The 25,004-nt window shown below is 52.6% G+C and overlaps 1 protein-coding gene across 6 annotated transcripts in view; it reads right to left on the bottom strand.

Annotated features, from left to right (window-relative positions):
• Positions 1-449: 449 nt before the first annotated feature.
• Positions 450-25,004, bottom strand: part of EXTL3 (exostosin like glycosyltransferase 3) — a 134,311-nt gene continuing 109,756 nt past the window's right edge. For all 6 annotated transcript variants that reach the window (XM_068183139.1, XM_068183136.1, XM_068183137.1 and 3 more), the window contains 4 exons: positions 7,793-7,920; positions 4,983-5,127; positions 4,400-4,528; positions 450-3,704 (listed from right to left, as the gene is read on the bottom strand). In XM_068183139.1, the coding sequence (XP_068039240.1) occupies positions 3,495-3,704; positions 4,400-4,528; positions 4,983-5,127; positions 7,793-7,920 (612 nt within the window). In that variant the 3' untranslated portion in view covers positions 450-3,494. The remainder of the gene's footprint in view (positions 3,705-4,399; positions 4,529-4,982; positions 5,128-7,792; positions 7,921-25,004) is intronic.

Below are 25,004 nucleotides of genomic sequence, written 5' to 3'. Positions count from 1 at the left end.
CAGCCTTCTGCACAGGAGAGGGATCAGGAGCATCCTGAGCCAGCAGTGCCACAGAAACTGTCCCCTAAAGATTCTGGGCTCTGGATCCCCGGGCAGGGATGGGCGGGTTTGCAATCCCAGTTTGGCTCAGCTGCTGCTTTCATTGCCTACAAACACCCACGCAGGCAGCAGCCCCAGAACTGGGATGGGATGTCCCTGGAAGCCACTCAGGGCCCAGCCCCTCCCTGGGGCTCTCCTGGCCCAGCCATGAGCTCACCAGGGACACGATGGGGTTTAGCTCCAGGCACTGCCATCCCTGAGGAGTTTCCAGCATTCCAGACCAGCTCACCTGCCCCGGGGGAATAGAAGCCCAGGAGATGCCTGGTTTTGGGGTGTCCCAGGGCCAGGAGCAGCAACAGCCCCATCCTGGGCCCCTCTCCCAGCCCCAGCAAAGAGGCACCGAGACGCTCCCAAGTGAAACTCTCCATTTATTGGAACCTTTTACAAAAAACTCAACATTGTGCTCGTGTCGAAGGAGTGTTCCTTGTCTCTCAGTTCCTGTTGGATTTGAAATCCTGGTGCTCACAGCACCGTGGGCACAAGGGGAGGGCAGGGGCCGTGGGACACGGGCGGGGCCGGGGCCATGTCACCTCAGTCGTTGCTATTTACAGTGGGAAAGGCCTCGCTCCGTGCCCGGGGAAGCAGAAGAAACTCTGGAACAGGGAAAAGGTGCAGCTGCCAAGAGCCCTTCCCATCTCCTCAGGGCTGGGGTGGTGGAGGCCGCGTGCCCCAGGAGCTGGGATGGCTCATACAACCAAACCTGAGCTTCGGAGTGACCCTGGGATGCCCTGAAAATCCCGGGAGAACGATGGGCGGTGGCAAGGAAGGATGTCTGGGATGGTGGCACGGGCAGGAGCGCTCTCTGAAAAGCCCTCTCTCAGGACAGCTCAGGTGCTGGCATGTCCCAGGGCAGAAAGCTGGGCTGTGAATCCCAGTCCTGTACTCCAGGGGGTTTGGTGGTGTTTGGGATGATCTGGGAAAGAGCCACAGCAGTAGGACCGGGAGGGGCAGCACCAGCCCTGTGGGTGGGGAAGATCTTCCTGCTGGCATTTCATTTCCCCACAGAATTCCATCCCTCCCAACGCTGCTGCTGCCCAGGTATCTCCCAGGAAAAGCCTCTTTACCCCTTCACCCCAAATCTTTCCCCTTTAGGGGCGCTCAGCGAGGAGGAATTCATCCCACGACACGCAGAGAGATCCCACTGCACATCCTGTCCCTGCTCCAGCACAGTGGACAGGGGGACCCTCCCAGCCAAAAAAACACAGCTTGGGAAAAGGCCAAAGAGCCTGGGAGGAAGAACAGCTGGATTTGTTTGGCTGATCCCTGATTTCAACTGGCCTCAAAATCTAAACTCAGCAAGGGAAAGCAGAATTCCCAGCCTGGGGCTCTGACACCCTGAGCATCCCAAGCCCCACCACGCACTGGGCAATGCCAACACTTCCCATCCCATCCGTGCTCCCCCAGGCTCTCACTGGAATAACGTTTCCCTTCGGATTTTGGAAAGCCCAAAGGCTGCTGAGCAATGCCTGTGTTTGGATGAAGTGCAGTCCGCACCCACAGCACTCCATGCTCTGGGAGGGATGGGAAGGCCTGGGCTGTACCTGAGCCACGGCATCGCTGCTAACGAACCCGCACTAATGAGGGCGGAATTAGAGCCATGGAAGAGGAGCTCAGACCCCTCGGGAATGCTGGAGCTGACACAGCTCCTGACAAGTGCCACATTTCCACCCTGGGCAAGGGCAGAGAATCCTTCCAGGTGTTCCAGGGCCTCACAGGAGTCTCCTGTGGCAATTTTAAGGAGACTGTGAGACTTCACGTGCTTCGTTTTGGGCATCTGATGTTAAAACAAAAAGGGAATGGAAAGGGGAAAAAAAACAGGAAAAGATTCCTTGATCCGTGTTTTGCTGTGGTCAGTGGTGCTGGTGAAGGCACGAGCCACAGGCTCTGCTGGGAACAGGCTGCTCCTTCCCTCCCCTTCCCATGGAGGAAGTGTTAGAACTGATAGGAAAACCTGGGGAGAGGAGCTTGGAGAGGCCCCAAAACGTGGTGCAGGAAGAGTATGGTCAGGGCTGACCTCGGGAATGAGCCCAGGAGCTGCTGCTGGACCATCCCTGCTCCCACACACCAGGGGTGACATCCAGGAAAACCAGGGACATCGAGGTGACCACACAAGTGTCACCTTCCCACCTACCCAGCAAGAGCTTCTCCAGGCTGCTCACAAACATCTGGGATGTGCTGAGGGAGAACATCACACGGGGGCCAAGCTCTGCCCTTCCCTCCCGTGCTCCCCTCATGTCCAGCTGGGCCTGAAGCAGGATGGAGCAGCAGCTGAGCTCGGCTGGTCGCAGGTGCGACAGCGTTTTGCTCTGGGGGAGAGGAAGCAGCTCCAAACCCACACTGTGAACGTGATCCCAGCGGCATCACACACTGGCAAGCTCCTGTTGGGATTAAGCCTCGGACACGGCCCAAAGCCAGGGCGTGAGGATGGGCTGGGGTTAAGGCAGCTGGGCTGAGGCCCACGGCAAACCCGACCCGGCACGGTGCGCTCTGGGATGGGGACGAGGCAGAGTGGGAACTGCAGCTCTGGCACACCCAGGCTGAGCACAGAGAAGGGTCAGAGCCACCAGGAGCCTGGAGCACCCCCAGCCCTGGCTGTGCTGCACGTGGATCTTCCCTAAGCCCCAAACACGCTCCCTGTCTTTAGAGGATCAGCAGGACAAGGTGGGAAAAGACACTGAGACAGCAGCAACTGAAACCCCCGGGCTGCAGCACGGGAACAGCGTGGGCCCAGAGCTGGAGCCAGGAAGGACCATCCAGGACAACCTCATCCCACTCCAGGGACTCAGGGTGGGGAGCAGAGCAAAGCAGAGCAAAGGTGACACCTGAGAGGCCTCAGTAGTAGCCACAGGGCGAGAGAAGCCAGGATCTGGGGGGTGGGAAGGGCTGTGCCACGCGAGGATGGATGGGGACAGCAGTGGTAACAGGAGCTGCCCTGATGCTGCACCCAAACACCTCCAGCCTGGCCCCTCGGATGGGCTGAAGGGTCCAGAGGGGGAAATGGGGTGGGGAGAGGGGAGGGAAAAGAAAATAAAACAAAACAAAAAAGCGCCTCACGCGGCAAATCTAAAACACTTTCATTTTAAATAACAATAATTATAATTAAAAAGAACGGCTGCCCTTGGCTAGCGAAGGGGCAGAGCCAGTGGCCAGCGAGCCATTCCTCAGTGTGCGATCCGTGGGTGTGTCCTCACAGGAGCCATGGGATCCCATTCCCTGTCCGGGTGGGCCGCCCTGGGAGCGCAGGGAAGGAGGGAAGAGCCCGTCCCCATCCAGGCCGTCCCGTTTGCCACAGTCAAGGGCCTTTTGCACTCACAGCCCCCCCAAAGCAGCCCCGTGCCGGCCTCTCCCGCCTCCGGCCGCAGCTGGGAGCTGGCAACGTCCAGCTGCTCCCGTCTCTAGATGAACTTGAAGCATTTGGTCTTGTCGTGGGGCAGGCGGGTCTTGAAGAGGACCGAGTCGACGCGGAACTGGGTGTAGAGCAGGGGCATGTACCCGTACACCTTCACGAAGAAGTTGATGCACTTGTGCCGCTCGTGGAAGTGGGAATCGTCGTGGGAAAGCGCCTGGGGGCAGCCGGGGCAGCGGAACGTCCAGCGGGAGGTCACCTGCCAGGGTGGACAGAGGGGTCAGCGCCACGCTGCGCACAGCGCCCGGCCCGGGCGCTGCCAGGGGGCTCGGATACGGAGGGAATCTCAGGATGGGCTGAGCTGGAAGGGAGCTCAAAGCTCATCCAGTCCCACCCCCCGCCATGGGCAGGGACACCTCCCGCTGTCCCAGGCTGCTCCAGCCTGGCCTTGGACACTGCCAGGGAGCCAGGGGCAGCCACAGCTTCTTGGGGAATTCAATTCCACGGCCTCACCACCCTCACTGCCAGGAATTCCTTCCCAATATCCCATCTATCCCTGCCCTCTGGCAGTGGGAAGCCATTCCCTGTGTCCTGTCCCTCCATCCCTTGTCCCAAGTCCCTCTCCAGCTCTCCTGGAGCCCCTTTAGGCCCTGGAAGGGGTGCTGAGCTCTCCCTGGATGCTTCTTTTCTCCAGGGGAACACCCCCAGCTCTCAGCCTGGCTCCAGAGCAGAGATCATCTCTGCCATGGGCAGGGAACCTTCCACCAGACAGGGACTTCAGCCTGATGAACCCTGTAATGTCAAACCTCAACTCACCTGCCCTGTGGCAGGGATTCGGCTGATTCCAAAGGCTGAGCTTTCCCACTGGAGCCGGATTTCCCTGCAGCAGACACCACCCACTTCCCAACCACAGCTTCTCCAGCAGGGCCAACCCCCTGGCTGCCGGTGCTTTACCTTGATGGGAGGTTTCCTGGTCAGGTGGGACACCAGGAAGTTCATGGCGATGTCCTCGCAGTTGATGTACTCGTCCACCATGTCCCGGATGGCCTGGGGCATCACGTAGGAGTACAGGTAGGCGTAGTACTGCAACGGGGAAAGGCACAGCGTCCTCCAGGTGCTCCACAGGTGACAGCAACACGCGGGACACGCGGGGTGTGTCTGACCCAAAACTCAGGGATCCCAGTGGAGACCTTCCCCATAACGGAGTTAATCCCGCACCGAGATCCGCTGCAGCCGCAGCAGCAGCAAGCCTCCCACAGCCACCACCCTCTCCTGGAAGCTCAGAAATCAGGGAACGGGGGTTCCAGCCCCCTCAGATCCTGCTCTCTGCTGCTGTGGATTCAGCACGGCAGGAACAGCCACTGGAGATCCTCCCCAGTGCACTCAGGACCAGGTTCTGCCTGTGTTTCAGTTTGGAGAAAGTGAGGGGGAAGGAGCAGAAAGCTCCCACTTTTGTCCTTAAAAAACCACAACCGCCCGCAAAGCTGCAGCCTCAGGTGGCTGTGAGCAGGAAGGGGCAGCCCCGGGGAGGTCTCACCTTGTGGAAGAAGGCAGCACCAGTGAGCACCATGGAGAGCTCGCAGGAGTAGTTGGAGTTGTAGAGCCAGGACTGGTGGGGGATGTCCCAGGCGTGGTAGCGCCCCGGGAAGCCCACGATGCGATCCCTGGCCTCTCTCCACACCCTGCAAACACAGAACTGTCCGTGAGACACAGACCTGGGAGCCCACCCAGAGGCTCCTGAGGGGCTGCAAGGGATGCAGGGGTCTGTACATAAAGGAGTTTGGCATCTGCTTATCCGAGGAATGCCCAAAGGGCATAAAGGAAAACAGTGTTAAACGTGCTCCTGTCCTAGAGCACAGCCCAGCTGCTTATGCACAGGGAAAGTGCTCCCAATCCACAAATTAGGGATTTTGTAGCTCATAAGGGCTGTTCTGGAGGTTTTAAAGAAAACTGAAGCCAGAGCAGCCCAGACTCAGCCTGGGAAGAGCCCAACATCTCCTGGGCTCTTCCCCAAATCGCTGGGACTTTCCATCTCCTAGCAGCTCGGTAAAGCCAAGATAACATCAACCTCCCTTAAGGAAAGCTTCAAGGCCAGGGTGGACAGGGCTTGGAGCAGCCTGGGATAGTGGAAGGTGTCCCTCCCGATGGCAGGGGTGGGACTGGACGAGCTTTGAGGTCCCTTCCCACCCAAACCATTCCAGGACTCTGGAAATTCCACAATTCTATGAAAAGCTGCTGAGATGCTGAAGGTGTCTCCCGAGGGAAGACCTGGATTGCCAAGGTGCTGGTTCCTCATCCCAAACTGCAGCTTCCTGGGCTCTGGCCCCACAGGAAAAGCCTCCAGAGCCCTGAGTGCCTCCCTCACCCCGACACGTGCTCACAGTCCAGCCTTGGGAATGAAATCCTGAATTTTGCATGTGGAGCGTGCGATTGCTTAATGTTCTGCTCTCATCTGCAGCTCACGCTCCTCCAGAGAAATCCCCCAGGAGAGCTGCAACACTGGCAGCAATAATTAAGGAAAAAGTCAGTGCCTGATGCCTAAGCTGGGAAACAAATCCAGCTTCCACAGGCAGGGGTGCTGGCTTCCTTTGGATCGTTCAGTCCCCGCTCCCTGCTGCTCAGTGCCCAAGCTGTGACTCCAGACTGCATGAGAGAACTCCCAGTGGACACAGCAGGGTGTTCCCTTCTTCCCAGGCACACAACTGGGCAGGAAGTGCCATTTTGGGGTTTCGTCCCTCATTTGGATGTGAGTTTCTCCCACAAGCCCTGTTCTGGGAGAGCTACAGGAGGAGAGCAGACCGAGATTCCCTGAGCTTTCCTTACACTCACAGAGCAGTCGTGTTTGCCGTTCAGTCCTCCACTCCAATTAATGAAACTCCAAGATAATCCCGAGGAATCAACACCAACAGCAGCTTCCCTGGCTCTATCCTCCCCCCAGCACTTTTTGCTGCAGTTCCTGTCAATCCAGGGTGATTGTTTAGAAAAGCTGGAAGTTGAAACCATTTATTCCCTTTCGCTTCTCCCACATCTCCGCTTTCCTACGAATGTGATGATTTTTCCTTCCCAGCTCAGCCACAAAAATCAGGATTTCTCTAGAGAATCGTTCTGGGGGTGCTCAGAGAGCTGTCACCAGCTCCCTCCTGAGTGGCAAACAGGCAAAAACGATGCTTTTGGCCCCAAGATTCAAAGCCTGGAGCAAAGTTTTGACAAAGCACAGTTGCTGTGGGCAGAGGTTCACTCCAGTGCCAAGATTCCAGCAGCTCCTGGGAATGTGTTAACACAGGGAGGCTTTGTGGGAACATGGTGTCTGTAAGCAGGGATATGAGTGAGATTAACACAGGGCACTTACGACCTTCATTTGATGCTCTCCAGGGCTAATCAGCAAAACAGAGACCAAAAAAGAGGAGAACACAGCCCGGTTCAGATAAAGAGCCTGGAATGGGGCAGGGAAGGGAAGCCAGGAATCCTGACGCCTCCTCCTGCACTTTAGTCCCCCTCACACCTCATTTCTCATCTCTCTGAAGGAGCCTGGTGGGCTTTCAGGCATTTTGTGCCTTTTAATCCCCCTCCCAAGCAGGTTTTGGTCCCCATCTCCCACCCCCAGGCAGCTGCTGGGTGTTGTCTGACTGGGAATGGCAGGCCCTGCTCCTTGTGCCACCCTCACTCCCCAGCAGGGAGGGAGGTTTGGCTGCAGGAGCTGCAGGAGCAGCTGGCACAAACCTCCCCCAGCAGGAGCCCCCTCATTGCCGTGATCAGGAAGCTTTTGCCAGGGAAAAGTCAAGGGAAAGCTGGATGCTGGAGCAGAACGGGGGTGGGAGTGAGAGCAGCAGCACCTGCCTTTGCTGGGGAACATCTGCCTTTGCTGGGGAACATCTGCCTTTGCTGGGGGACATCTGCCTTTGCTGGGGGAATCTGCCTTTGCTGGGGAACACCTGCCTTTGCCTGCTCTGCCCAAAGAACCATCACACCCCAGTGTCACACGGAGCAGAGGGTGGCAGCCACCAGCAGCACGTGAGCATCATCCTGGCCTTGCCTCTGGCTCATGGGTGGAGTGAAACAGCCTCTTGGATTTGTTTTCCAGGCTCTGTCCACCCTAAGAAGCCACAAGCCTTCAAACCATTCCGGGGCCATTATCAGCCCAGCAAAAGCTGAAGAGCTGGGTTAAGAAGTGTGGGAAAAGGGGTTTCCCGGACAAGCTGGGATCAGGTTCCTCACCCCATTCATGCGTGTTTCTCCAAGAAGCAGAGCTGGGAAGGCATGGGAAGGATGTGCCAGCCCTGACTGTGCCCTGCTGCCGCCTGAGTGGCTCCTGGCCGTGGGCAGGAGCAGTTTGTGGGAAGGGCTCACCGGAAGCCGAACATGATCTCGTCGTGGCGCAGGTGGGCGTCGTCGTCGATGGACAGGATGGCCTCGGTCTCGATCTCGTCCCAGGGCAGGAACCGGTTGTTCAGGCTGTTCTTCTCCGTGCGCACCACCTGCGGGGGGCAGTGACATTTATGGGGCTGCAGGGCCCAGGGTGGGGCTTTGGGGCTGGGGCTGTGCCAGCTGTGGTGCCCCGTCCCCTGAAGCCACAAAGCGCTGGTTCGCTCCAGCAGCAGCTCCAGCAATTCCCCCCGCCCCAGCCACACAGCTGTAAAATCCTACTGAATTTCTCCCTCTTCCAAGAATCATGGAATAGAATGATGGGGCTGGAAGGAACACACCGGGATCATCCAGTCCAGCCCCTGGCCCTGCACAGACACCCCAACAATCCCACCCTGGGCATCCCTGAGAGCGTTGTCCAAATGCTCCTAGCAGCCTTGGGAATGTCACCATTCCCTGGGGAGCTGTTCCACCCTCTAGGGAAGAACATTTTCCTGATATCCAGCCTAACCCTCCCCTGGCACAGTTTCACACCGTTCCTGACAGCCCCATCCACCCTGGATCCTTTCCCCTGCTCTTACACTTTCAGCCTCCCCTGGCTGATCCAAAGTCACTCCGTCCATCCCACATTTCCCAGCCCATTCAATCCCTCCAGTCCTTTCCCTGCCTCTGCTCTGAACAATCTCCATTTAAAAATTAAGCCCAGCCTGGTGAAAAGACCAAAGCATCACGACAAGAGAACTCCATTAAATAAGATTACATTTGATCCCACAAAAAAGCCCACGCTGAAACCATTAAGAGTGGAAATATTTGTATCGGGATCTGCGTGACAGCTGGGATGATTCAATTCCCATGGAAAGCCAGTGTTGGAGCTTTCATCTGCCGATAGCTCCGGGGGGATGGAATATTCTGCAGGAACATGTTGAATATTGCACTGAAGAGCCATCAAAAGCACCAACAAATTACTGCAAGTGAGCAAACTGGGCAGCTCTGGGCTATGGAAAAGCAGGGCCAGAGCTGAGCCAGCAGCATTCCCACCCTGGGAGCTCTGTGGTTTCATCAGGACATGGAAAAAGCAGGGACAATGTTGGCACAGGAATTCCTAATCTTGCTCCTTCCCAAGGTGGAGAAGCATCACAAAACTCAGCTCAGTGTTTGGCTTGGCTGAAGGGTTATCCAGAGCCAGCAGATGCTCCCAGGGGTTTCTTCTCTGCCTGGGAACTGCTGGAAAAGAGGATGCAGGAATCAGGGTGGGCATGGGGTGAGGAGGGAAGCAGGAGGAGGCAACTCCACCCTCCGTGTTCAGCTCTGGGGTCCTCGGCACGGGAAGGACGTGGAACTGCTGGAGTGAGTCCAGACTGGAGAAGAGAAGGCTCCAAGGAGACCTCAGAGTCTTTCCAATGCCCAAAGGGGCTCCAGGAGAGCTGGAGAGGGACTTGGGTCAAGGGATGGAGGCACAGGACACAGGGAATGGCTGCCCACTGCCAGAGGGCAGGATTAGACGGGATATTGGGAAGGAATTGTTCCCTGTGAGGGTGGTGAGGCCCTGGAATAGAATTCCCAGAGAAGCTGTGGCTGCCCCTGGATCCCTGGCAGTGTCCAAGGCCAGGTTGGAGCAGCCTGGGACATTGGGAGGTGTCCCTGCCCACGGCACAGGTGGGACTGGATGGGCTTTAAGGTTCCTTCCCACCCGAACCATTCTGGAATGCACATGAACCTCCTGTGTGCTCCAGGGCAGTGGAGCTGTCACCGGGAGAGCTCTGCCAGGAGGGTCTCCTGTCCCCCCTGCAGACAGCCAGAGTGGGAGAATCCACCTTTCCTCTCAAACACCAACGCTGCTCCTTGGGAATCATCTCCCTTCAGCTCCCACCCCCTGCTCTGGTGGGTCTCACCCCCCAGAAGAGCCCAGAGGTGCCATCAGCAACCCTTTCTCTGTCCTTTTTCAGACTCTGAGGTCTCAATCTCTCCCCCAGTTCTGCTTCTCCTGCCCTTCCATCATCTTAATGACCAATTTTGACACAATTTTGTTCCTGCATGGTCTCCAGCCAAGAGCTCTGTCAAAACCCAAGGAAAGATGTTCCCTCAGCAAAGCTGAAAGGCTCAGGCAGCACGGGGAGTCAGCAGTTCTCCCTCCCAAGGAGATTCCAACAGTGAGGAGGACACGAAATCAGCCAGGGAACAACAAGAGGGACCCCAGACCATCTCCAAACCTCACCTCCCCTCAAAACAAGGGCTCCAACACTGAGCAGAGCACCAGTGGTGGGTCCTGCACCAAATTCCAACTCGTCCAGACTCAAACCCACCCCAGACTCAGCCCGGCTCGCCTTATTTTGGTTATTTTTGACTTTTGTTCGGGACTAATTCTCTTTAAAATGCTTTGCCATCAGCTAAATGGCCCAGAGCTCAAAACCATGAACCTCCTGAGTGGTTTGCAAAGTTTGGAGCCACGTAAAATGCTTCCAAGCACCCAACAGACCACATCAGAGGCTTTTTCTCCTTCTAGAAAATCAGTTCCAGGTGATTCAGTTCCACAACCTGGGATTTGTTTGACTCAAGGAGCACAAAACCCCCCCAAATCCATGACATCCATTTCCTCCCAGTATTGTCGTTCACAGACACGCTGGACAAATGGATCTTAAAAAAACCTGAGAGAAAAATAAACCAGAGCATAAATCCAGAGTCTGCCCAGCAATAATGTCCTTTTACCAATACTTTAAAGTACGTTTTTATACATAAACACAAAAAAACCACAGCAAAATCAATACCTTCCAGCAATCTCCTTGCTAGTGAGGCTTCATGCTTAAGCTTTAAATTAAGTGTCACATATAATTTGATGGTGAAAACATGAGGAATGCCCGTGCCCTTGGAGAAGTTTTGACAGCTCACCTTAGCAAGCTGGATTGATTCCTGGGCAAAGAGCAAGCTCTGCAAGAAACCGGGCGCCTCATTGCTCACGTCAGGTCTCTGTGAGGGGGAAAAAGCCTGAAGGATGCCCTTAGGAGAGCTGGATAATTTGGGGAGACAGTAAATGAGCTCTCAGGAAAAGGATCTGCTTCCATCTTTGCCAAAGATGAGAGATTCTACCCAAATGAGCTGGGGGAAGAGAGCAGGGTAGGGTGGGGACACCGCGAGCTCCCTTTGCTCCGCTGAAGAACAGGCAGGACTCGGATCCTCTCTTGCAGAAAGGGTTAATTCATCTCCTGGATCAGGGGTTGTTGGTTTTCCCAGCCTTTTCAGGGCAACTGAGAGGTGTTTTAAAAGATTTTATTCCATTCTCAGTCTCCACGAAGGGTGAGACATAAGAGATGTAAAACTCAACGCCATTCCATCAGAAGCCACCCTATTTCCTGGTTACAACACCTCAGAAATGTTTCCCAGCCTATTAGCTTTTGCCACACGATGCTGCTATAACTTCTAACACCAATCACCTGTATTTTTACCCCACGTGGTCCTGCTACAATGCATCTTTCACAGTTCCAATTCTCTAAAATGTCTGGTCTTTTTGCAAGGCCAAATTTTGAAACTTGTTGAAACCTGTTGCTAGTTCAATCTCCATCTCAACGATTTCATCTCTATTCCATGGCCTTCCTAAGTCAGCACACCTTATCTCAGAGTTTGCATACAGATGTACCAGACTGTGTGAGCATCCTGTCAGGTTCTGAGAATTCTTTACCAATCCATTCCTCATAATGGGTGACCAGCCTGAGCAGCCCAGGCTTGGAACTTGGCTCCAGAGGTTGCCACCACCATCAAGGACTGCCACATCTGGGAGGTGATGATCTTCATCCACCCACATCCTCGTTCCCAGCTGAGCAGGTCGCTTCCCACCCTCTTTTCTCTCTAAGGAAGCCAAGGCTTCTCCAGCTCTCCCATGTGCACATGTGGGGAAGAAATCAATTAAAAATCAGCCAATCTAGGCTTAATAGAGGTCAGGGAAGGCTCTGATGGAGGACTTTGGGAGATGGCAAACTCTAGGAAAAGGGAACAATGAGTTCCAAGTATCCCTGAAGCTACCCTGTCAGATACATTTATTTTCAACTCCTAATTTGGCCATATCCAGACATGTTTTGATTAAGAAAGTTGCCAAGACTGGCACTCGAGACCCACAGACTGAGATCCACCAGAGTCCCTTCCCTCTACACATCAGGCACAAGTGCTGGGATTATTTACAAGACTCCCTGGAAGGAGGGAAGGGGGTGCAGATCCATAAACAGAATAAATCCCATCCTTTATTACCACGGCCGGCTCCAATCCCTCTCCCTCTGCAGCTGAGGTGTGAGATCAGACTGGCACTTGCTGCTCTGCAAATGCAACCAGAGATGGGCACGAGGAAGACAACAACTCTGCCTGGTCCCACCAAACAGCATCCTCCTGGAAGCTGGGTCTTTTTTTGGAAGAGAAGCTGTCAGAACGAGGTTGCACGAGCCAAGCAACGAGTGTGGGGTGTCAGACAAGGACAAGGCACACGGCCTCAGGCTGGGTAAAGAGGAGGAATTTCCTCATGGAAAGGGCTGTCAGGCATTGGCAGGGGCTGCTCAGAAAGGTTTGGAGTCCCCATCCCTTGGGAGGTCCAAGGAAAGGCTGGATGTGGCACTCAGAGCTCTGGGCTGGTGACAAGGTGGGCATCAGGCACAGCTTGGACTCAACAGCCCTGAAGGACTTTTCCAGCCTGACTGATTCTGTGGTTCTGACAACATCCTGGCTACAGCAGGAATTCTGGCACTGGGTAAGGCTCCATATGGAAACTACACAGCTGAGGTTCCCTTTGCTAAAGAGGACTTTGATCCTGATGTCTCTGAGCTCTGTCTCATTTCATGGAAGGAGAGAAGAGGCCGATCCCGGGCACGTTGGCTCCACGACAAGCAGCCAAGCTGTCTGCTAGGACAGGTGCCAAGGAGAAGCCAAAGGAGCTGCTGTCATCACCAGAGATGCCACCCAAAATCTCTGCAGCCCATTCCCAGTGAGATGACATTGGAGTAAATCCCACCAGCCCGACCACAGCCGCATTTTAAACTCGATTTTCTCGGGTGTTTTATCACTACCTGTTCTGGGCAAGCTGAGCTGCTCCACAAAAGCTGGCAGGATCACCGTGGCTCTCAGCCCAGACCTCAAATCTGCTTGGCTGCCCCTACCAAGGACAGCCATGGTGGTGCTTATTGAAGATTTCCAATTGCAGCCTCACACCCAGCAGCGCTGGTGTCCTGCCCTGCCCACGCAGAACCTTTTCCCTCCTGCCAACCTCAACTCCCACCATGAGAAAACCCTCAGAGGACAGAAATTCATCCAGCTCCTACTGGCCAGCATCCTGCTTTCCAAAGCCAAAAGCACAGATCCAGGCCTTTGGCTCAGCCAGGAGTTCTTAATTTCATGAGAAATAAAATAATCTGGCCTCACTCGATAGAACGCGAGGCTGCTCCCGGCACATTGCCGGAGCTGCATGGCCAGGGAGGGGATGGGATGCCAGCATGGCATTTCCACAAGAGCCAAGCCCCTGGGATGATGCCTTTCCTCCCCAAAACCAGGCTCTTTTTCCCAACACACACCCAAAAACTCGAGGAAATGAGTCTGACGCAACAAGGGGCTCCAGGGCGTTTGTGGCAGCTCTGATGAGCTGCAAATCCAGCAGGAATTGCTGCCCTGCACTTTGACACTGTGTGAGCAGGGTGTCAAAGCTCCTTCCAGACACGCTGCCAGGTCTGAGCAAGCTGGCATTTTGCGAAAAAAAAAAAAAAGATGTTCTTTTGTGTTTGTGATAATGAATGCTTAAAAAACTTGGGATGCAGAGGCGAAATCGCAGAGGCACAAAAAGCAGCTCTGAGGTGTTTGTTAGGACAGCGATATTTGGGTGTTACCCTGGGGTTAACCCCCTCAGATCCTGATAAATCCATACATGGGAATGGCTGGGACCTCAGCTCCTCAAGGAACCCCGTTACCACATCCTGAGGGAGATGCCTGGATCCTCCTGCATGCAGACAAAGCCACAGGGGATGTGTGTGACTGGTCCCTCCCCAGCAACCACCCTCCCCGTTCCCAGCTGGTTCCCAGCTTTGTTCCAGGACTGGATGAGTCCCAGGACATGCTTGGATGGAGCTGTGGTGGCCAAGGGGGACATCAGTCCTCACCCATCCCATAAAAATGCTCTGGAGTATGCTCCTTTTTTGACTCGATGGCACCAAAAAAATCCATTTATCTGAGCATCCACCCCAAACCTGACACTCTTAGCAGGATGTTTCCCCAGTCCTGCGTTGCCTGAGGAGCTGTCCCTGGTTTTTACACTGGTTTCCCCTGGCAATTCTTCACCTTCTTGTTTTCCCTTTAATCCTGCCTTGTAAAGATGGATTGGGAAGTTGCTGTTATCCCCTTTCTCGTGTATTAATTATTCCCTGCTCCTTCCTCTTCACCTTGAAACAGCCACAGCCCCTCCTTTATGCCCTGAACCTCCAGCTTTGCCACCTCCAACTTCAAGCATTTTCAAACTCTGAATTAAAAGGATTTATAGACTATTTTAAGACTCATCTCCAGAGGTATGAGAAGGGTATTTAGCTCCAAAGCCATCCAAAGGCAGCGCACGCTGAATATAAATTGGCAAAACAGATGCATTTTAAAAATACGTGTAATTAAATAATGCAACATAAAACCCAGCATAAATTATCCCCTGCTGAGAACAAAACCACACAGGAAGATACCATGGAAAGGCTTTTTTTTATGATGCTGTGTCCATGCACAGAAAATGTGCAAACACTTGGTCTCCCTTTAAACTCCTCAGCTGAGATCAGTGGGTCTGAGAGGAGAAAACAGCTTGAGATACAAATAAAACTGATTATTTATTCATTTTCATACAGGAGCAGCTGTCGCATCTTCCCAGAGAAACGAAAGGAGAAGGATGCTCGTTTTAACATTAAAGGGATGCAGATACTGATTTTTATTCTCTGTGTGTTGCTGTTAGTGGCTGTGCAATTAGAGATGCACATGGAGCTGGTTGTCCAATTAGATTTATTTTACAATTAATTGTAATTATTTGGCTCAAAGAAGGTCCCTGGGATAACACGCTGTCATGTTCCAATACTTCCACTGCTGCAGCTCATTCCCTTCTCAACTTCCCGAAATTCCTCTGTGTGCTTTTCATGAAAGCTCACAGGGAAAAACTGTGGAGTGCAAAGCTCATGATCCAACTTCCACTGGCAGGTCTGGGACCACGAGCCAGATTTACGAGCTGCTGTTTGCTGTGAAGCCAAAAAAAGTCATTTCAAGAAGAAAGAGCTCACTCTTTTGAGAGTTTTGATACTGATAACCCAAATTTATAGTTCGGTGGGTTGTTTTTTTTTTTTTTTTGCAGTGGAATGGGCAATTCCCAAAGGTGTGATCATGGAGTCCCAGAATCATTAAGGCTGGAGAGATCAGAGGTGATCAAACCCAACCATTAAGCCATGATCCACAGCCAGCACATCCACATGTTCTAAAACCACCTCCGGGGATGGGGACTCCAGCCCTTCCCTGGGCAGATCCAGTGCCTGACCACCCTTTCCATGGACAATCCCTCCTGATGTCCAACCTAAACCTCCCCTGGCACAGTTTGAGGCCATTCCCTCTCCTCCTGTCCCTGTTCCCTGGGAGCAGAGCCCGACCCCCCTGGCTGTCCCCTCCTGTCAGGGAGTTGTGCAGAGCCACAAGGTCCCCCCTGAGCCTCCTTTTCTCCAGGCAGAGCCCCTTTCCCAGCTCCCTCAGCCCCTCCTGGTGCTCCAGCCCCTTCCCCAGCTCCATTCACTCCCTTGGACAAGCTCCAGCCTCTCAGGGTCTCTCTTGCCACAAGGGGCCCCAAACTGAACCTGGCACTGGAGGTGCCCCAGCAGTGCCCAGCACGTGCCACGTGTGATGTCCTGACAGATGCCACTGTTCTTTGTTGATGCTCTCTCAAGCTGCAGCTGCATGAACCTGGCTGGTTTCACCTGGCAAATCCTGTCTTGGTATTCAAGGCCTGAAAATCCCACTGGAACTCTGCCCAGCCTAGAAACAGTCCCAGATGACAGGGGTGAAACACCCCCGGGTGACAATGGATGGCAGCAGGAGTGTCCCCAGCACGGATTCAGCACAAGCAGGACATCTGTACACTGTTTTTTGTCAACTCTGAACTTCATCCCCTGTGCCTCTTCTTCCTCTCCAAATACCCCTTGGCTGCTTTAGTGGCAATTTTAACAGCAAAAAGGTTGTTCTGATGAAATGGGGACACCTTCCCCACACTGCCTGTACCAAACCCACTTTGCTAATATTAGGTAAAACACAGAGATGCCATTGGACCACTGTTGAGAAAGAGAACACAGAAAGAGACAGAAAGAGGGCAGGCAGCAGCTTCTAACTCCATCCAAAAGATGGAGTGTTACTGCCTGGAGCTCAGGGATGAGGGATTCAAACCACTTGTGGGTAGCAAAAACTTCCCAGCCTCGGTAAATAACAACAGCTCAGGAATGGATGTGTGCAGCCAGTGAGCCTGGGAACAGATCCCCCCCTCCTGCTTCAGATTTGACCCAACTCAGACCCCTGGGATTCAGCAGGACTTTGGCTGAGCCAGCTGCAGATCCCTGGAGCAGAGAGCGCCTGAGGAGCACATCAGGTTGGAGTGACCACGGCTCTGAACTGGCTCCCATCTCCTGGGTCTGTTTTGGGAATCACAGGGAAGCTGCCACTGCACCAGGCAGGGCAGAGCTACACAAGGAACTGACTGGGAAAGCCTGGCCTTATTTTTGGCAAAAATATTCTTTTTCCTTGCCTACCTCACTGTCCCAGGGGAGCACTCAGAGCTGTGTCAGGCCAAGTATGAGCTCCTTGTTATCCTGGGAAGAGCCAAAGGAGAGCCTGGAACAGCCACACAAGAGCCCAAGAACCACTCGCAGGCTGCAACTCCCCAGCCAGATTTCAATAAACAAGCAAAACCCCAAAACTTCTAAAGTATGAAAGCCCAGATGGCCCTCAGCCCATCACCAGCTAATTCCTGCACTTCTGATTTCCCTGGAAAAGGCACATTGCCAGTCCCCTGGTCCATGCTGAGAAGTCTGGCAGCAAACAGACTGGGAGCTCAGGGGCGGATCTGAGAGGGGCTGTCACATCTCATCTGTGAGACAGGAGATGGAAAAGTCAGGAGGGGGATCAGGAGCACCCCTGAAGTCTCCTCCCCTTGCCAAGCCATCAGAGCCACGCAGCACCAGGTCATGGCATGGGAGGAAACCCAGCAACTTCCATCCTGGAGACACAGAAATGCACAGCAGAGAGGCAGAGAAGAGCAGAGTGCTGTGATCCCAGGGAATTATTGGAAATACCTCCTTTCTGCTCACTAAGGGAGGCAGAGCTTATCTTTCCACACTTTGCTCTTTGGCTGACAGCCCAGCTGCTTTAATTACCAGAGGCTTTCGTCAGTGCAAATCCTCTGTATTGTTGTGCAATTACTTCTTCAGCAGGTTCCTCCTCAGGATCTGTCAGACAGGATTTCCACCACAGCAGGAAAACAAAACACCTGACAGAGCAGGTGCCATTATTTGTAAATTCGTTCACATTGGTGTATCTCATTCTTTGGAATACATCACACCGAGGGATGCTCTGAGATGTTTCCAGCATTTAAAAGCTGCTCTGACCCATCCCACAAGAGCTTCAGTGCAAACATTTGCATCTGAGGGCATCCAAATGAACATCACATCCCAACAAAGGGAGGAGGGAATTGGAGTCAGACTATAACTCACTGAGCAGCTACTAAAAAACCTGGAATATAAACTCTGATACAAGCAGAGCCAAGAAGCCATCAAGTTTGCAGGCAGGTTATTGTTTTGATGGGAAGAGGACAGTGGATTTATTAATGTTTATGTGGCTGGGAGCAGCAACCATAAAGCACTCAGGCACATAAACTCACTTTTGGCTTCCAGGTTGATTCCAGACCGGAAGCCTTCCGGGGACTTCTGAGATGAGAAGGCTGAGATCTCACTGGGGAAGCTCTGGGTGAAATGAAGACACCTTGCTGCCAGCATGCCTGCCCTCAAATCCATCATGGAGGGATGAGAGCTCCTTCATGGAATGTCAGCAGAACTGTCCCAGTACCCACACCACGATCCCCACATTGGCATTTTATCCCTTGTTGTTCCTGTTGTTCCAGGAGCACAACTCATTGAGAACTGCAATTTCTCTCAGCTCCAACAGCAGAGGACAGGCTTGGGGTGTCCTCCTGAATGTGGCCAAATAAAGGCAGAGACATCTTCCCCAAACACACAATTTTCCCTCCAGGTGGCAGAGCACAAGGTCTAGACAGGTTTCTATGGAATTTCCCTTTGCTTGCAGCTTTCAGTTTCTGGATCCTCACTGCTGGAATCCGTGGCTAAATCCCGCTTTACCTGGTCCATGTCTCACACCAGCCTATCATTCTTCTACCCAGAGGAGCAGAGAACTCAAGCCATGGCCAATGTCATGTCCTTCAAAGCTTGATTTATCCCAAGGTTTTTCATACTTGCTTCAACAAAATCCAGGAGGAAAAAATGCTTCCATCAAGAGGCAGTTAATAATTACTGCCAAACACATGGCTGGGATGGATCCAGACTCCCAGAACCACCTCCCACAAGCCAGTATGGGTCAGGAATTAAGGACCAGCATGTGTTAGAAATTATGGAGATCACATAAATGAGTCACAATTCAAAACAATTCCTTTTATAAATTTCCAATAAAATCAACCTATTTAATACCAGAGGTTTGAAACCAATTTGTGTTGTCACCTGCATTCAGAGCAAGAGGAAAATGAGCCCTGCTGGAAAGAATTATCCAGTTTATGGCTGTCCTGAAGCTTTTCTTATTCCTTCTCAGCTCTCTCCTGTCACAGTCCAAGATGGGGCTGTCCCCTGTCACAGAGATAAGCCAGGCTCCCACAAGCCAGGCTCTGGGCAGCTCAGAGATCAAAGCCATAAAAAGCTGGAAATGGAACTTCCCTGCCCCAAATGCTTTCAATGTCGAGAACAAAACCCATTTCTCTTCCCTCCACGAAGCTCAGACCCCTCAGAGTTCAGTTCAAATGACCACTCAGGAAGCCGCGGACTTTGCTGAACTATTTAAAAGTGTTATCTGGGAAGACAGAAGCTTCAGATTTCCCATCTTTCTGCTGTTAGAAAATCTGGGGATAGGTGAAAACAGCATTTCTGTGAGCTTATATGGAGACAAACAAGTGGATGTTTCAGTGACCAGGTGTGGCTTTCTCTGTGCCTCAGTTTCCCTCTAGTGCCCTTAGCTCCTTGCTAATGGTCCTTTGGCCAATTTCAGGAGAAGGAAAAAAAATCCTCTTTTTTTTTTTTTTTTTTTACAGGACTAACACAGATTTTCATTAATTAACTAAAGGCTTGTGTCTGGTTTTCTCATAGGCTCTAGGAAGACATCCCCTCACTGTCATCAGGAGAAAAAGCTCCATCCTTTCTGGGTGCTTGCAGTGAAACAACTGATTCCAGGGATTCTGGAGACAGGACGAGGGGAAAACAAACTGCAGCCCTTGGTTCTGAATCCAGCTACTCCAGCACCTGTTCCCAATGGCTTTTCACAGGAGATGAACCTTCTCCAGAAGTTCAGGAAAAGCCAGGTGCTGCTTTTTGGAGAGGGGAATGCTCCATATGCCCAGCAGGGTAGGGAGACCCATCAGGCTTTATCACCAACCACAGTTTGATTTCATAGAAATGGGGAAAAAAAGCATTCATGGGCTCGATAAGAGAGCAGCATCTGCTTCCTCACCAGACACGGGTGAGAGAACGGGAAGAGCCCGTGCGGAAAAGGGGTAGAAGAGTGTCTAGGGGGTGGCTGCTGCTGCCAGCCCACCCCAAACCTTGGGAGTAAATCATCCCCTTCTCCTTGAGAGCTGCAATGTCTTTGCTGATCGATCCAGAGCTCGGGAAGGCAGCCGGGAGCTACATCAGACAGGCAGCAACAAGCAGTGATTAAAACCTTTCTCCTGCTTCTCATCTCTTTCCCTAACTTCATATCCAAGAGGCACCTTCCTCTTTGTAACCTCCTCATGTCCCTCACAGCTGCCTCTTTGATGTCCCAATGCCCCACGAGGTCCCTCCTGTTCCAGCAAACACAGATTTTCTTTTTTCCTCTGTATTTAATACCCAAATTCCTGACCTCGGCGAGTACTGCTCCTGTGCCAGGGGATCCATCCGTGTCCTGTGGCACAGCATCAACTTATGGCCACTCTGGGAGACAAAGCTGTCTTCACAAATAAGGCAGCCTGTGCAGAATGCACAATCAAACGGCTTTGCACAGCAGAACTGCTCCACCAGGACAGATAAAAGCCTGGGAAGAAAGGAAATGCAGATATCCAGGCTCTGGGACTTTATGGGAAGTGGATGTCAACACTCAGTTCCATCATAACAAAGTCACAGAGGATGAAAAGTAGGTGAAAACAAAAGGAAAAAAGAGAGAAAATGCACCCACACACTCCATTCCCCCCCACACTTGTCCATCCCAGTGCATGGAATAATTTGGGGACATTTGGTATTCTGCTGGTATTTAAACAGGTCACAATACAAACCCTAAAAGTAGCAGGAATGAAGCCCTGGAAAATCAGTGTGGGTTTTGCTGCTGCACTACCCCTGGTGCCACGTCCTCTCGTGCTGCTTTTGTCCCCCAGCAGTTGTGACAGAGCTGCTCCAAACAGGGAGTGTTTGAGATGCACAGGCAGCTTTTGTGGTGATGTTAAATGGCTTCACCACAGGGACTGGCCCCTGTGACACCTTCATATGTGACAAAACCCACCCAATTACATCCCCAGCAGCATGCAAGGACACTTCTCCTTTCCAATGCCCCAGCCACGCTTCCTTCTGGTCACCAACCCCATTAGCTGCATCCTGAGCCAAGGGGATTCGGAGAGCTGGGGGCACAGGATGGTTTTATCTGTGGAAAAGCCATCACAAACCAGCACATGGCACGGGGGACAACGAAGGGCTGGGTCTAGGCAGTGGCAGAGAGGACTGTGAGGGTGCTGGAGTTAACATTCCGAGTGCACATTCCCGGGAGTCGGCACTGCTTGTTCCATTATCATCCTGCGGTCACGCATCGCTGCACCTTTGCTCGGGCCCCGCAGTGACAAGCATCTGGATTTTAGGATTCCCAGGTAAACTAAGCAGCAAATTTGTTCCTTCCTCTGCTGCTACACAACAGAAAAAACACATATGGAGATGGAAAAACTCACAGGGATTTCAGAACTCAGCTGCCTCCCCCGCAGCACCGGCTCTGCAGGCAGCAGGTGGTGCTGCAAACCTGACAGCAGCACCCAGGCACTTCTGCGGAACATCTCCCTGCCTTCTGAAACTGTTCTCGTGGAGAAACAGAGCCCACAATCCTGGGATACACTGCTGGTAACTCTGGTGAACGGAATATGGACTGCCCAACCCAGGGATGGGGCAAGTCTCCTGTGGGAAGTGACGCAGTGCTAAGAAACAGGGATTTTCTCAGCTGATTTTGTGTGAATTGTTCCTTCTGGAAGTAAAGCTGGAGCTCCCCATTCCCATGTGCAATCCAGGACCTCAAAGCAAAGTTGGGTTTTTCCTGATTTGGAACACAAGACCTGTGAGTCAAAGTAAAGCAGGGAAAAGCAGGATACAGCTGGGACTCAGCAAAGAGTTTCCGCAGGTGAGTTGGCCCAGAAAAGCACAAGTCACATCACCAAGGAAGAGTCTGGTAAATGCTGAATTACCAAGCTCAACCAGACCCTGAGCTGGCATTTAGACAAAGCTCCCAGGAAGGAAAAGGATAGACTGAAATGGTGGGGTTGATCAGCATGGAGGTTTTATTCTCTTTTTAACTCCTGGTCAGCGTGATGATCTCACTCTGGACCACACACACCACTGGAGCTTATCTCGAGCGGCTGGTTAGTTTGGAAGGTTGGTGCTGCTCTTATCAGAAAACCAAGCTTGGAGATCCAGCTGCTTGCTGAAGGACAAGCAGAGAAGCTCATTCTGCCACCATGGCCACCAGCCTGTCCAGGTTCTGTCCCCCTCCTCCTCCTCTTAGCCAGAAGCATCACTTACAGATACTGCTGTGCTCCTTAAAATGGAGATACGAAAACCCCTTTGAGTCCTTCTGCTGGAAAGGATGTGCAAACCTCAGGCATCTGAGCTTCAGAGCCAGCTCAGCACAGCACATTCACACAGCCCAAAGAGAAGGGAAAGTCAGGACAGCATTCCCTGGCCAGCCTGCTCCTGATTAATAAATGCCATGTCAAGGGACCTGCGTGCAGCCAAACAGGTCTGCAGACCCCGCAGCGCTTCCGGATCAGCCGTTTTCCACAGATGATTCCTTTTTAAACAAGCAGCTAAATGGAATGAGCCCTCTCAGCCAGCCACCAGGCCAGCAGCAAAGGATGTTTCACCACTGGAAGTGGCTGCAGGGATCAAAGGCAGCGACTTATTCTGGAACAAAGCTGGAGGAAGGGATTAGTCACTGCTGGCAGCCACAGGAGCTGGCACTGAACCCAGCCTAAGTGCTCAGAGATGCCTCCAGCACTCCCAGCCCACCTCAGCCCCGAGCAGGAGGAGAAAACAAACTGCTGCACGGCTTTTCCAGCCACTGAGGGCCCTCACAAACCCAGCAGAGGGAGAGGAGCTGGAAGTTCTGGCTGTCACTTCTTAGAATGTGAGCAGAGGTTGTGAAAATATTGCTTTGGGCTAAGTAAGGTTTAGCCCCAAATCACAGAGTCCCAGAAGGGTTTGGGTGGGAAAGGACCTTAAACTCAGCCAGTCCTACCCCCTGCCATGGGCAGGGAACACCTTCCACTAGCCCAGGCTGCTCCAAACCCCCTCCAACCTGGCCTGGAACATTTCCAGGGATGGGGCAGCCACAGCTTCTCTGGGCAACAAAGTTCAGCAGTGGCTGTGATGTGGCTGCTGGAGCTGGAACTGTCACACTCCTGTCCTGGGGAGTTCTCCTAAGGCAGTGCTAGAGATACAAACACTTGGGGAAAAGTCAGTTTTTGAGCTTGCACAAACAAGATTTCTCATTCACAGCCTTTGGGTTTTGCTGCAATACCGATTAACGTGAGATGGGAAGAGTTTTTACAGCTTTAAATGTGAGGGTTAAGTGCCTACATCTGTTCCAGGGGCAGCCCTGAGTGACTACAAACTACTTCACATTATGTTGGATTTCCACCTACTCACTTCAGGATGGGGACAGGGACAGAATATTTGATCAGACTCCTGTGCAGCTTAGGAATCTTACTGATGCTTCAGTAAATTATGCCATCTATATTTAAGTCAAAGTTTTTTTAAAAAATCAAATATATTCTGTAGCCCTGTCTATCTCATTATCCAGGAAAGATTCAAAGTTCCAATGCAGCTTTGAGCTTGGCTCTTGATTAATTCCCAGCCCACCAGGGAAAAGAAATCTGCCTGGGAGGATAACCCCCAAATCACAGCCAAGCAGCACAGTTTGCAAACGACATTTCACGGAACACATCAATAAATAAGGTCAGCACATGGAGTAAGGAGAAGTCCAACTCTCCTTTGGGGAATTCTGCTAGCCCAGAGCCACACATCTCTTGCCACCAGCAGGCCCTGGTGGGGTTTAGGACTCTATTTTGCTTCCAAAGGCACTTTAATGTGCTAAACACATTGCTTTGTCTCATTAGCTTGTAATTTATATAAAATGATAAAATGGTTTGGGTTGGAAAGGACCTGAAAGATCATCCCATGCTAATCCCTGTCATGGGCAGGGACACCTTCCACCGTCCCAGGTTGCTCCAAGCCCCATCCAACCTGGCCTTGGACACTGCCAGGGATCCAGGGCAGCCACAGCTTCTCTGGGAATTCAATTCCACGGCCTCACCACCCTCACAGCCAGGAATTCCTTCCCAATATCCTGTCTAATCCTGCCCTCTGGCAGTGGGAAGCCATTCCCTGGGTCCTGTCCCTCCATGCCTTGTCCCAAGTCCCTCTCCAGCTCTCCTGGAGCCCCTTTGGGCACTGGAAAGACTCTGAGCTCTCCCTGGAGCCTTCTCTTCTCCAGGTGAACACCCCCAGCTCTCCCAGCCTGGCTCCAGAGCAGAGGGGCTCCAGCCCCTGGAGCATCTCTGTGTGCTCCTCTGGACTCACTAGAACAGGTCCACCTCTTTCTGAGGCTGGGTTTTCTTCAATAACCTTCTGGCTTCAGGTTCTTTGATCCTGGATCATGCTGGCACACGTGTGCTGCTGCTGTGCTGCTCCTCAGAGTCAGGAGGTGCCTGGACCCACTTCAATCACAGCCCAAATCCACCTTCATCCCCTTCTCTTCTCCCCTCAAGTTTCCCCACCAAGCTCTGTGCTTTGGGACCTGAACACGGAGCAATTCCTTGCATCCCAAAGTTACTGGGAACATATTTGTTACACAGAGATAGAGCACCACTGGCAGATCTGAGAGAATTGGATATTCCCCATCAAAAGAGCTTTTTTCCCTCATAAGGAAATCAGAATCACAGCTCCTCACTTTCTTTTGACACTGGCACACACTGGCTTGTGTCTCCTGCCAATCCCGCGTCCCCACCTGCCTCTTCCCCTGGCCAGCACATCCCACATCTCAGCCAGCAAGGCTCAAACAGAGCCTCACCTCTGCTCCCATTGTTCTTTTCACCCTTTCCAGAGCAGAACTTAGGATTTCTCACTGTCTGATGAAGCCCAGGGAAGTTTTCCATCATTGCCACACCAAACCATGCTTGCAGACGAATGGCACAAGCTCCCAACAGGATTAAACATCCAGTCTGGAGATGGGCTTAGCAACAGGGGATGGATGCCTGGAGGCTGCTCAGGGTTAACCCTCCAGTGAGAAATCCCAGATATGGGCTCTTTTAAAAACAGGGATTTAGAAAAACGGGAAGAAAGCAGAGCTATTATCAGACCAACATGCCCCTTCAGAAAGGACCTGGCAGAAGCTCTCTGTGACCCAGCCACTCCACAGTGTCACATTCCACCTCCCCAAAGCAGGCACACGACAATTCCCTCCTCTGGAACCACACGGTTCCCAACATTCCTCACAGCACATCCCCCCCAGCACGTGGCTCGAAGGTGACACAAAGCAGCTCGTGTGTGTCGAGTCCCCAAAAAACCAGCAGGGCTCCAACACAACAGATGTGCAGATGAGAGCCAGGTACAAAAAGCCATTATCTTCCATCAACACAAATGCATTCTTCTCTCACAAATAACACCCATTAGCAGCTCCA

This window comes from Anomalospiza imberbis, chromosome 3 (genome assembly GCF_031753505.1).
Source record: "Anomalospiza imberbis isolate Cuckoo-Finch-1a 21T00152 chromosome 3, ASM3175350v1, whole genome shotgun sequence".
In the NCBI taxonomy this organism is placed as follows: Eukaryota; Metazoa; Chordata; class Aves; order Passeriformes; family Viduidae; genus Anomalospiza; species Anomalospiza imberbis.
Note: the sequence above shows the minus strand (reverse complement) of the source record. Positions and strands in the feature narration are given on the sequence as shown.